Below are 13536 nucleotides of genomic sequence, written 5' to 3'. Positions count from 1 at the left end.
ACCAAGATAGATGGAGGAGTAGAGAGTATTGAGGAGACAGGAAGGTTGCAGAGAGACCTAGGTAGTTTAGGAGAATGGGCAAGGAAATGGCAGATGAAACTCAATATTGAGAAATATGCAGTTGTACACTTTGGAAACAGAAATAAACAGGCAGATTATTATCTAGAAGGGGAGAAAATTCAAAGTACAGAAGTACAAAGGGACTTGGGGGGTACTCATGCAGGATACCCCAAAGGTTAACCACTAGGTCTGATTGGTGGTAAGGAAAGTGAATGCTATGTTGGCATTCATTTCGAGAGGTATAGATTATAAAAGTAATGAAGTGTTGATGAGGCTCAACGGGGCACTAGTGAGGCCTCATTTGGAATACTGTGTACAGTTTTGGGCCCCATATCTTAGGAAGGATGTGCTGATGTTGGAGAGGGTTCAGAGGAGATTTACGAGGATGATTCCTGAATGAAAGGGCTTGCATGTGATGAGCGTTTGTCAGCTCTTGGACTGTACTCACTGGAGTACAGAAGAATGAGAGGGGACCTCATAGAAACATTTAAAATGTTGAAAGGACTGGACAGAGTAGATAAGGCCAAGCTGTTTCCCTTGGTGGGTGAGTCCTGGACCAGAGGGCACAATCTTAGAATTAGAGGGTACAGGTTTAAAACAGATGAGGAGAAATCTACCCATTAGCCAGAGGGTAGTGAATTTATGGAATTCCTTGCCACGTACAGCAGTGGAGGCCAGATCATTGGAGGCATTTAAGGAGGAGATAGATATCTAATTGACCAAGGGATATGGGGATAAGGCCAGAAATTGGGGTTAGAATAGTTTTTTTTCCTCATGGAGCAGACTCTCCCCCCCCCCCTCCCCATTTCCCCATTTCTCACTTTTTTTCTTTTCCCCTTTTCTTTGGAGCAGACTCGACAGGCTGAATGGCCTACTTCTGCTCCCTTGTCTTGTGATCTTGTGAAGTCCCCAGTTTTATCGGTGAAATTTGGGGAAGAAATCATCTTAATGATCTTGGTGCTATCTGGACGATCCTATTCAACCTGTTCCTAAGGAGTCCACCATCAGTCGTCATTCAATTAAGTCATTCTTTGTTCTGGTCACCACACTATAGCAAGGATTGGGAGGCTTTGGAGAGTGTGCAGAAGAGATTCACCAAGATTGGAGTGTATTAGCTATAAGCAGAGGTTGGAACAAACTTGGATTGTTTTTTCTGGGATGTAGTAGGCTGAAGGAAGACCTGATAGAAGTATGTAAAATTATGAGAAGTGTAGATAGGAAATAAGTGTCAAATACTAGAGGACTTAGGTTAAAGGTGATGGGGGGGTGGGGGGTGGAGTTTCAAGGAGATTTGCAAGGCAAGTTTTATTTTACATAGAGAGTTGTAGGTGCTTGGAATGTGTTGCCAGGGGGGATGGAAGCAGATAGAATAGCGATATTTAGACACATGACTAGCCAGGGAATAGAGGGATATGGATCATGTGCAGGCAGATGGTATTAGTTAAGATCGGCATCATGGTCAGTACAGACATGCTGGGCTGAAGGGCCTGTCCCTGGGCTATACTGGTCTGTGTTCTATGTGATACCAATAAAAGGCTGAATGGATTGGATGTAGGAAAGACAAAGGATGTGGACATCCAAGCTGACCTGCTGAAGACCTACTTGTGAACTAGCCCGATCTTGAGCCAAGCTGTCCCAGCACAGCTTCAACACTCACGGCGATCTGACAAGTTGTAGACTTCACAGGATGGACTGTCCAACAAAAGTCAGGACTAGTCCAGTCCAGCAAATTTACTCTCGTTAATCTACCTTCAGTCATAACAAAGTTATGGAGGGTGTTGCACATGATGCTGGAGGAACTCAGCGGGTCAGGCAACACCTAAGGAGGGAAATGGACAGTTGATGTTTCGGGTCGAGACCTTTCATCTGGACCAGAGCAGTCCAGAGGGAGGGTCCCAACCTGAAATGTCGACCGTCCATTTCCCTCCACAGATGTTGCCTGACCCACTGAGTTCCTCCAGCATCTTGTGTGACATTCCGGATTCCAACGTCTGCAGTCTCTTGTTGCCTCCGTTATGGAGGGTGTCGAGTTCTGGATATGCGATGTACCTTTTAAGAACTTGGTGTCATTACATGGTATGACCTGCAGTGTACCCGGACACTGTAGCCAAATGAGAGTTATTGCCTTCTGCTTTCTTTATAGCTTCGTCTCTTTTTATTTGCTTATGCACATAGCAACACAATAGAACCCCAGTCATTGCAAGTGTTGTTGAGAGTGCTATCAGGCAGCACCTGCTCACTAATAACCCACACAGTGCTCAGTTTGAATTCTGCTGAAGCATGTTAAGTGAAATGAGAACCAGCTCAGCCAAAAAGAGGAAGCCGGTGATGGTCAGGGAGCATGTTGACTGCTGTTCATGGAAGAAGTGGGAGTGTGTAGGTGTAAGACCATTGCGAGGAGGGATTTATCTGTAATGGATGAGAAGGAGATATGGCCAGCAAACTAGAAACTTAGAATCAATGAATGGTATCAGAACAATTAAGAATGTAGATGGTAAGACCTAGGAGTCAAAAATATGGTTCAACTGGCAAGCGTGACCTTGACCATTGATTTACTTCAATTCTGCTTCCCATTCCAATCCTGCTCAATCCACGGTTTTCTACTCTGAGACATTTGGAACTCCATCTAATCTCATGGAATAGCATCTCATCTTTTGATTAGGCATTCTCCAGCCTTGTGGATTCAACAGCTTCATATCAAGGCTACTGTTCCTGTTTTTGGTTTTCGACGGCACTTACTACCAAAGACTCTGCTGTTTCCATTTCTGCTTCAAGTCCCATCGTTTTTTCTTTTATTTGCCCATTACCATTATCCTGGACCTTCCACCATTATCCCTGTCAATGTTTAATCTCTCTTGCTTTTCCTTCTGTCACAGATCTAAAAACTGTTACATATCCAACTAATTTCTGTAGAAATGTCACTAACTTGAAATAATAACCACACCCAGGATCCTCCTGAATATTGTTGACTGTTTACAACATTTTCTGTTTTCATGTTGAGAGTTAATTCCAAAAAAACTAAAGGAATAGAATTCTGACTGTGGTGTATCAAATTTCTAGATACCACATTCAGTTTGTATGCACTTAAAAAGTATTATATAATATTTTTTTCAGCAAATAATGGTCCTTGTCTAAGGGAAGGTTATCTCCCATTGTGAGGGGGGTTCAGTGGAAGATAAATTGTGTGAAAGTAATGCAAATTCATGCATGGTATTAAGGTAATTGGAGTAGAGTTCAGATGCTGTGTGAGAGATGAGCCTTTGAGAATGGAGGCCCAGCCAGTAATGAGTTTTGTTGCAATTGATGTTATCGAGTTTGAAGGTACAGCTAGCGAATAGTTTGATATTGGATGTTGTTCTCCAATTAATGGGATACATGAAGTAGGTTGTCATGATTTGCAATGACACAAGCACTACACTTGCCCACAGCCAAAGATTTCTTCAAAGGAGCTAATATATAGGCAGGAAACAGCTTAAGTTCATGAACGGATCAGTGACTCAATTGATTTATCAGGTAGAAACCACGTATCTGGGAAATTTCTAAAATCTAGGCTTAGCTAGAGCAGCCGTATTTCATACTTCGTTATGCCCTAGAAGGAGGCCATTTCAGCCCGTCAGGTGCATTGCAGCTCACAGAGAAATCGCATTCCACAATAATTTTCCCATTAACCTGTTCTCCCCGCATTCCTATCAACTCCAGCCAGATTCTACCACTCACCTGCACACCAGGGGACAATTAACAGTGGCCAATTAACCTACCAACCTACCCTTGCCTTTGGGATGTGGAAGAAACCAGAGCACCTGGAAAAACCATATGGGAAAACACGCAGATTCCTCAGACGTCACCTGAGGTCAGGATTGAACCTGATGCACCACTATGCCACCCTAGAATTGCAGTAGAATCACAACAAATGGATACCCCTCACGTCATCAGTTAGCCAAATGAAACTCTGAGTGTCCACACGTACATCACATGGACAATCTGGATTTTACCTGAGAAACTCTCAAGCCTTGCTTCCCCGTTGACTAAGATCATGGTCTGATTGACCCTCAAATCCAGATTCCCAGCTACCCTCTCATCTTTCACCCTCTTGCTTATCAAGTCTATCTACCTCTGCCTTAAAAATATTCAAAGACCCTGTTTCCAAAGCCATTTCAGAAGGAGAGTTTTAAAGTGTTATGGAGAAAAAAAGTTTGCTTTATCTCTGTTTTAAATGGGCAAACCCTTATTTGTAAGCAGTGTCTCACCACGGTAGTGTGGCGGTTAGCGTAAAGCTATTACAGCGCCAGTGACCCAGGTTCAATTCCGGCCGCTGTCTGTAAGGAGTCTGTACGTTCTCCCTGTGTCTGCGTGGGTTTCCTCCAGGTGTTCCGGTTTCCTCCCACATTCCAAAGTCGTATGGGTTAGGAAGTTTGTGGGCACGCTATGTTGGCGCTGGATGCAGGGCGACACTTGCAGGTTGCCCCCAGATCACTCTACGCAAAAGATGCATTTTACTCTGTACATATGACTAATAAAGACATCTTGGTTCTAGGTTCTCCCACAGGAAGAGAAATCCTTTGCACGTTCACCCTTTCAAGACCTTTCAGAATCTTCTAATCTTCTATGTTTTAATGGTTTTGGAATTGACTTTCTCAGAATTAAATATTCTCTATCACATTTTTGATTAAATGTTAATTTCCAAAAATATATGCTGGTTTGAAACACAATTGCAAGTCATGCAAGTAGTTGTACATATTGCTATGATATATTATGAGTATGGGTTTTGTGCATGTTGTACAAGGGAGACAGTGGGAGTGTGAAGATCTTGGAAGATTTTATTCCTAATCTCTGCCAATTTCATTACTCAGAAAAGCAGCATTTAGCCTGAGGAAAAATCACCCAAGATCTTGGCTTCTGATTTTTATCAAAAAAAACTCTGAAAAGGTGTGCACAGTGGGTATCACATGATTAAAGTCATGGGGTCTGTACTCAAATGGACTGCATCTAGTATGTAGGAAATCTTGCCCTAGCAAGGAGACAAAGTGATGGGAATTCAAACTTTATCCTGTGCGCAAAATGCACAGTGGGACAGTTCATGCATGTTGTTCATCATTTTCAATGTTTGTTAGTCAATGGAATTTCAGAAGTAGAATTCAATGTACAAGTGCTACCCCATTGTAAATTTTGGTGCATGCAACTGATGACAGGTTCCTATCTCGATGTCTTCAAGAAATAAAAGTCACTACTTCAAAGTATGAAGTTAATGGAAACACAGGTTTAGTTAATAGCACGCTGATTATTTTCCCAAAAAATTGGAGGCTGAACTTGAAATCTAAAAGTTAAATACTGCAGATGCTGGAAATCTGAAATAAAAAGTGAAAATGCTAGAAATACCCAGCATCTGTAGAGAGAAACAGTTACTGTTTCAATAACCTAAATGTTAACTCTGTCGAATAATTCTAAATAGAAGTTTATCTTTGATCCAAAATATTTTCATGTGCTAAAATGAGTAGTTTGATCACTACTTATTGATCATGGAGTCCATCACATTGAAATGAAGATGGGAGCTTTATCATTCTCTTATGGATGGTATATTTGGAAAGAAAAGATTTGTAGGGTAATAGGAAAAGTCCAAATGAGTGGAATTGATTGGATAGCTCTTTCAAACACAAGGGCCTGATGGGTATTCTTTCTGTCCTGTGTAACTGTATGATAAACATCTTAAATCACAGAAGCTAATGGTGTGTGTAACAAAAATTGCCCACAGAAGGCATACAGTACCCAGGGTGCCAAAATAGGATATCTGTAACATGATGTGCCTGATTGTGTAATTTAAGTTATGCCGGATCTGGTATTATTTGATCATGGTTCTGAACACACACATTACATGCTGCCCTCCCAAACCCATGATCTTCAGAACAAGTACACTGGCTGCACGAGAACGCCTTCCACCCAAGTATCTCTCCAAGCCAAGTGTTATCCTGACCTGACCACTAATCACCGTAATTTAGATGCATTGGATCACAATCCTGGCACTCCCCACCCATCAACAACATGGGTGTCCCTTCATTTGAGATTTTCCTATTGCCCTACAAATCTTTTCTTTCCAAATATACTTCCATAAGAGAATGATAAAGCTCCCCTATCATGAAGCGAGCCCACCATAACCTTCCCAAAAGAAACCAGAGAGAGCCAATAAATTCCCAGCAACTCCTGAACTATTATTTTCTGAAAGAAATCCACAGCAGTTACAGTAACGCTCCTTGCTAAGCACAAAAGGTAGTTTAAAAATACTTTGAACATGAGCCACCATCATCCAAAGTGAATGGCAGAGATGTGCATTCACTTTATGAAGCCTAAGTTACCAATTAATGGTGTCGTCGTGGATCTTTCTGTACTGTCTGTGCAATATAAACCTTTAGGGGTTAAATTTACACTGTGAATACAGAATTGAAGAGAATGAATATTGACTAATTCCCCTCTCATTTTATTTCTTAGGTATTACAATGTTTCTTTACCTCTATATTACCAGATTGATGGTGATGAGACTCCATTCATTTGCTCACTGCCACGGGATAATGGCATGCAGAAGTGTCAGGACCTTCCAAATTTCAAGGAAAATGGAGCTGAATGTTTTCTTAGCTTAGATTCTAACAACCACCCAAAGTACGGCCTGGAACTGAAGAACACAAGTGGCTGCATAAACTGGAATCAATATTACAATGTGTGCCGAACCGGAGATGTAAACCCACATAAGGGTGCCATTAATTTTGATAACATAGGGTATGCATGGATTGCTATTTTTCAGGTAAGATCCAGGAGCATTAATATATGTATTTTTATTTATTTTTTTTACTTCCTTTTCAGATAATAAGTAACAAAATTATCCACACTCCAAATTAAGTAATTGTCTTTGAGGTATTCATCTGATTAAATTCTATAGTTTAGAAGGCCTTTGCAATATGTGTATAGGTGTGACAAAGTAAGGTATTAATATATTACAGTGTGGAATCATCATCGGTGGGATTGAGTATTTTATTTGATCCAAGAAATAGACGTTAGTGTGATATTACTCAAATGCCTGCACCTAACGTTGCTCACGTGAGTGAGGCTGTGAATGTGATAACGTTACGACTGACTCACCTGCTAAAGAACACTGTTGTGAGTCTGATTGGGTAGCAACAATGCTTGTGATACGGCGTTGCTATGCAATGTTAGTTTCTCTTGTCACATGATCGATCCCTGCTCAGAGACATTGGGAAGAAGTGAAGGTGGCATGCAAGGAGTTGAAGTAAAATCTAATATCTGATGGCCTGTGGAGGGGTTGGACAAACTAGGGTTGTTTTCTCTGGAGCAGTGGAGCTGAGGGGAGACCTGATAGAAGTTTATAAAATTAAGAATAGGCATAGATAAAGTAGATAGCCGGTATCTTTTTCCCAGGGTAGAAATACCTAATACTCTAGAAGGCCTGCATTTAAGATGAGAGGGGGAAAGTTCAAAGGAGATGTGAGGGGCAAGTTTTTCTACACAGAGTGGTGGGTGCCTGGAATGCGCTGCCAGGGGTGGTGGTGGAGGCAGATAATGATAGAGCCGTTTAAGAGGCTCTTAGAAAGGCACAAGAAAATGCAGAGAATGGAGGGATATGGACCATGTGCTGGCAGAAGGGATTAGGTGTAATTAGCCTAATTAGTTTGGCACAACATCATGGGTTGAAGGGCCTGTTCCTTTACTACACTGTTCTCTGTTCTATGTATTCCAAGCTAGTGTTCTTAATGCTTGACTGTAGAGATGAGGGACTGACAGCAAGTTATTTGCTCTTCTTCACTTTGCATAATCAATTGACAATAAGCTTCTCTGATGCACATCTTCACAGAATAACAGTCAGTGCTCAATTCTGACTTCCAGTGCTGGCAGTGTGAAGAGTACAGGAAAATTGGAGTCATGTGGAATTTGCATGTTCCCCCTTGGGTACTCCAGTTTCCTCTCTCATGCCAGAGGTATTCTGGTTGGTTCATTTGCTTTTGTAAATAATCCCTGGTGTGGGTTGGTGTAGGGGAATTGGGAGGAGTTGGGGGGGGGGGAAGTTGATGGGTATGTGGGGAAAATAGGTTACGGGGAAAATAGGTTACAGGGAAATAAGTGGGAGAATGGGACTGATGGGAGTGCTCTGATTGTTCGACGTGCTCAGTGGCCTCTTTGTATGTCATTAGAAAATATGCGGAAAGAGTAAATTCCTCGTGTAAATACTACCTAGTTGCTGTTGATACGGAAGTTTTCTACATTTGACTAAGATACTTACACAGGGGAAATCAAATTCATCAATGCTATGAGTTTTACCAGCATTTTGTGTGTGCTGCATCAGTGCTCTGAGTTGTGTTTGCTCCAAATAAAAATGCTTAAGATTACTGAACATGATGGAACTGATTAAATCCAATGTTTAAATTCCCCGTAAAGGACCCTGATTTTGAACGGCAGCATTGAATAATACTGGAAATGGGCTAGTCCCTTTCGGGATCTTTGGTTCTGAGTTGGCGTGACGGATAAACTGCCCCACCTTGGGCTGGCAGCATGAAGAATAAACTGTTCATCAAACACTTTTTTCACCATTAATAAAGGAAGGCCTGCAGTCCATGTGAGATGTTGGAAGTGTCTTTGTTTAGCCTGGGCAGTGAAATGTGGCTGAGGTCCTTGTTGAATTTAGCCTGCTCTTTGGATCATTTTAACCTCCGGGCAGCAAACCTACAGTATTCACAGGTGGTCTCCCATCCGTGTACCAACCGGGTCTACGTAAGAGCGTAAGAACCAGGGCTAGTTGGACCCTTGAGCCTGCTTCGTCATTCATTGAGATCATGGCTGTTCCAGTTTTGGCTATGATACCAATTTCACACAGTCTCTTCATTCCCCCTGACTCCTGTGTAATTTAAGTGTCTGTCAGTTTTCACCTCGTGCTCATTGACTCTGCCACCACAGCTCTCTTGTGTAGAGAATCCTAGATTCACAACCCTCTGAGAGGAAAAAAAAATCCTCCTCGTTTGTCTCAAATGGCAACCCCAATACTGAAACTGTAGATAGGGTAGACAGTCAGAATCGTTTTCCCAGGATAGAAATGTCAAGTACTAGAGATACAAAATGTTAAATACTAAAAGTACAAAAAACTTGCCCCGCACATGCATTTAAGGTGAGAGTGGGAATATAGGAGATGTGTGGGGCAAGTTTTTTTTTTAGTGTTAGCTGGCGGAAATGGGCTGCGGGGTGGTGGTGGAAGCAGGTACAACAGTGGTGTTTAAGAGGCTTTTAGATAGGCACATGAATATGCAGGGAGTGGAGGGATATGGATCATGTACAGGCAGAAGAGACGTAGTTTAATTTGGCACCGTGTTCGGCACAGACTTGGTGAACTGAGGGGCCCGTTCCTGGGCTGTACTGTTCTATGTTCTACGTTCATCGAGTCAGTCGATCGCCCTCAGATTCTTGTTTCCAGAACATCACTTCACGTTCTTCTAAACTCCACTGAGTGTAGGTCCAACCTGCTCAACTTTTCTTCATCTGTCAACTCCTTCAACCAAGGAATTAAGCAATTTAAATGTTCTCTGCATTGCTTTCACTGCAGTCACATCCTTCCTTAAGTATGGAGACCAAACTCTACATAGTACTCTAGGTGTGATCTCATCAGTGCCCTGTAAAGTTGCATCATACCCCATCTTACCCTTCATACCCCAAGGAATAAAGGCCAACATTCCCCTCTGCTTGGCAGACACACAAGAGACTGCAGATATTGGTATCTGGAGCAACAAACAAAACGCAGGAGGAACTCAGCAGGTCAGGCAGTATCTGTGGAGAAAAATGGACAGTTGATGTTTCGGGTTGACCCTTTTACAAGTGGAACAAAGAAAGGGTACTCGGAAACCCTTGTAATGCAACATTTTGTAGTGTCACTTCATTTAAGTAATAATTTCCTTTATCATTCTATCTTCCAAAGTCAATAACCTCACATTTTCCCACATTCTACTCCATCTGTGCTCTCCTCTTGTCTGCTCACTTAACCTACCTCTCTCCATTCACAGCCTCTTAGTATCCTCCTCACAAGTTGCCCATCTATCTTTGTATCATCGGCAAAGTTTGTCACAGTACACTTAGTCCCTTCATCCAAGTCATCATAATAGGTTATAGGTAGATTATTAGCTGTTGAAGCCCCTGTACTGATCCCTGTAGCACCTCCCTGGTTACTGATAACCAATCCAAAATGACCTGTTTATCCACAATGTTTTGTTTTCCATTAGTTAGCCTGTCTTCTGCACCTGCCAATAAATTACCCCCAATCTTGTGTGCTAAAATCTTATGCAATAACCTTTTATGTGGTACCTAATTGAATGCTTCCTGGAAATCTAAGTATACCACATCTACTCATTCCCCTATATCCACCCTGTTTGTCAAACAAATTTTTGCCTTCATGAAACCATGTGAGCTCTCCATTGTTGTTTCTCGATGTTCTAAATGTCCTGCCTTTCCGACCACCTTTCTTGAATAGTTCTATTACTTTTGCACATTTCCAGTCCTTGGGACCTCTCCAGGATCCAGGGAGTTTTGATAGATTACAACCAATGCATCCACTATCTTCAAATACATCGTCTAAGACCTGGCATGCAAGTCATCAGGTCGAGGGGACTTTTAGCCCTTTTCAATCAATCAAGTGAATTTAAGTTTCTTCCTCCTTATAGCCCCTTGATTGTTTTTTTTATCATTGGGATACTTCCTACCACAAAGACTGATGCACTGTCAAAATCACCACCATCTCCCCTTTTCCTGAATCTACCCATCTGGGTACTCACAAGAAGTAAAACAAGAATGCAGATCCATTAACTCCCATTGCAAAATGGTGACAAAAGCTTGGAGATGCAAGTTTGGGTTGTAAGTTCTTCTGATTGAATATGTAATTATAGATATAGAATAAATACAGCTTGGAAGGAAGCTATTCAACCAATCAAACCCATGCTGGCTCTCTAGAAGAGTAATCCAGTCAATCCCACTCCCTCGCTCTATGTTCTTCAAGTATTTATCCAATTCCTTTTAGAAAATGATAATTCACTTCGTTAGATCACTCTTTCAGTGAATTGGAGGTCATAACTACGAGCTGAGTGAATTAGCTTTCCCTCGTGCTAACCCTCCTTTTTCCTCTGTGTCCTTTGGTTCCTGAAAATCCAAATATACTACATCTACTGTTTCCCCTGTATCCACCCTGTTCATTAAACAAAATTCTGCCTTCATACAACCATGTGAGCTCTCCATGATTGTTTGTTGATCTCTAAATGTTTTGGTTTTCTAACCTCCTTTGCGTTATTCACCTTGCTCGATGTTTCGGACTAATTCTTTTGAAATGCCTCTCTTCTTAGGTTAAAGGACACTCGATCTCCAGTTTATCCACGTCACTGAAGTTTTAAGTCCCTGATCCCTGGCACCATTATTCTATCGTTATGATTGATCCCGTGTTTTATAGAAACTCAGCATTCGCGGTTCAGCTTTAAACTCCATACTCAATACAACCTAAGATCATGGTTTTATTTTGCTTTCTTAAACAGTTCTTCCACTTGCAATGATTTGTGCACAAGGTTGTCTTGGTATCTGGATAGTTTTGAAACCACATTAAACATTTTATTTAAGAGAAAATATCAGGCATTTTTTTGACAACTGAAACTACATGCGTTGAAGTATTGGCTGGCACAGCACTTCAAAGTTCAGACTCAGCCTGGATACTGCCTGTAAACATAAAGCTTTGGTCTGTCTTTAACTCATTCCTAGAAATACTTCAAACAAAAATCGTCAGAATTTGAGACTCCTGGCACCAAGTAGCTGGTTCCACTCAGCATTAACTCTATTTTTGATTTTGGGAATGGCAAGGTGTTTGAGATGGCGTGATCAACAATGTAACACATTTCACGGAATAGATTACAAGAAGCCAACATTGGTAACCTATATTTTTTTTCCCATAAGGAAGCTATTTGATAAAAACAGTGGGAGAAAAATATGGATAACTAAGAGAGTTCCAGAATTTGTCGAAAAGAAAGCGATAAAATAATAATGACTGAGTTTTGTCTGCACATATACTTTTGTGCATTCCCATTTCAGTTTACTACAATTAGGGAATGATTACAAATAGATTCCTTATCAAATATTTGCAGTAACATGTGATCCCTTCACCAGAGGGACCACCTCTGTCTGAAAATGGGTAATAAATGCTGGCCTTGCCAGTGACGATTATGCCCAGAAAAAATAAATATAGAAAGTGAATCTAGATTTGATTTCTTTTCTTGATTCCTGGTATTGGAATGTTCCTTTCTCTCCTTTTGAAGGTGACAGAACTCCATACAGTGAGATAATGGCATGCAGAAATGTCAAGAACTTTCAAGTTTGAAAGATCTGTTGATTCTATCTGGTTAAATTTCAGTGTGTCTACATTTGTCTTGTTTGTTTCTGTACCATAGGGATGGAGTTGATTCGCCCCACATAATAAAAAGCCCTAATAAATGCTACAGTGTTGGCATCTGAACTCTGATTCCCAATAGATGCTTCGGCTGCAGTCTGGTTGACTGTGCGGGACTGATGCTTTTTAATGTAATATTTCACAAATACCCTCAGTGGTCAAAAGCGAACAAAATGCCTTCCAAATATTGTTTTTATTTTAGCCTTATCTCTGGTTAATAGAGGACATTTCAACCTCTGAATACAATACAAAGAGATGCAGAAAGAAAAGAAAACTATTTCTTCTACCGCAGAATAACAAACACTAACAATGCCTTCACTGATGCCAACCTTCCAGACTGTGCAATGCAAAGTTGAACTGCATTGTGATACTTCCTGGTTTCTTCAATATACTTTGAGTCCCAGTCTAAGACTGATTGAAGAACATAAGAAATAAAAGCAGGATTAGGCCATCCAGCCCCTCGTGCCTGCTCTACCATTCAATGGGAACCTGGCTGAACTCTTTCACCAGTGCCACTTTTCTGCAGTAAAGCCCATATTCCTTAAAACTATAAGATATAGGTGCAGAATTGGGCCATTCGACCCGTCGAGTCTGCTCCACCATTCAATCATGGCTGATTTTTTTCAACCCCATTCTTCTGCCTTTTTCCCCATAACCTCTGACCTCCTTACCAATTAAGAACCTATCAGTCTCTGCATTAAATACACCCAATGACTTGGCCTCCACAGACCTCTATGGCCACAAATTCCATAGATTCACCACCCTCCAACTGAAGAAATTCCTCCTCATCTCAGTTTTAAAGGGACGTCCCTTTATTCTGATGCAGTGCCCTCGGATCCTAGACTCTCCTACTGATGGAAACATCCTCTTCACGTCCACTCTATCCAGGCCTTTCTTTATTTGGTAGGTTTCAATGAGATCCCCCCCCCCCCCCCCCCCAAATCCTTCTGAATTCCATTGAGTACAGGCCCAGGGACATCAAATACTCCTCATACGTTAAGCCTTTCCTTCCTGAG

At 41.4% G+C, this 13536-nt stretch overlaps 1 protein-coding gene across 1 annotated transcript in view; it reads left to right on the top strand.

Annotated features, from left to right (window-relative positions):
• Positions 1-13536, top strand: part of cacna1ha (calcium channel, voltage-dependent, T type, alpha 1H subunit a) — a 257588-nt gene that overhangs the window by 44442 nt on the left and 199610 nt on the right. Inside the window, exon 5 of the mRNA XM_052022258.1 lies at positions 6541-6850. Coding sequence (XP_051878218.1) covers positions 6541-6850 — 310 coding nt within the window. The remainder of the gene's footprint in view (positions 1-6540; positions 6851-13536) is intronic.

The sequence above is a fragment of the Pristis pectinata genome, chromosome 8 (genome assembly GCF_009764475.1).
Source record: "Pristis pectinata isolate sPriPec2 chromosome 8, sPriPec2.1.pri, whole genome shotgun sequence".
Taxonomy (NCBI): domain Eukaryota; kingdom Metazoa; phylum Chordata; class Chondrichthyes; order Rhinopristiformes; family Pristidae; genus Pristis; species Pristis pectinata.
The sequence above is the reverse complement of the archived record's forward strand: the minus strand, read 5'-3'. Positions and strand labels throughout refer to the sequence as shown.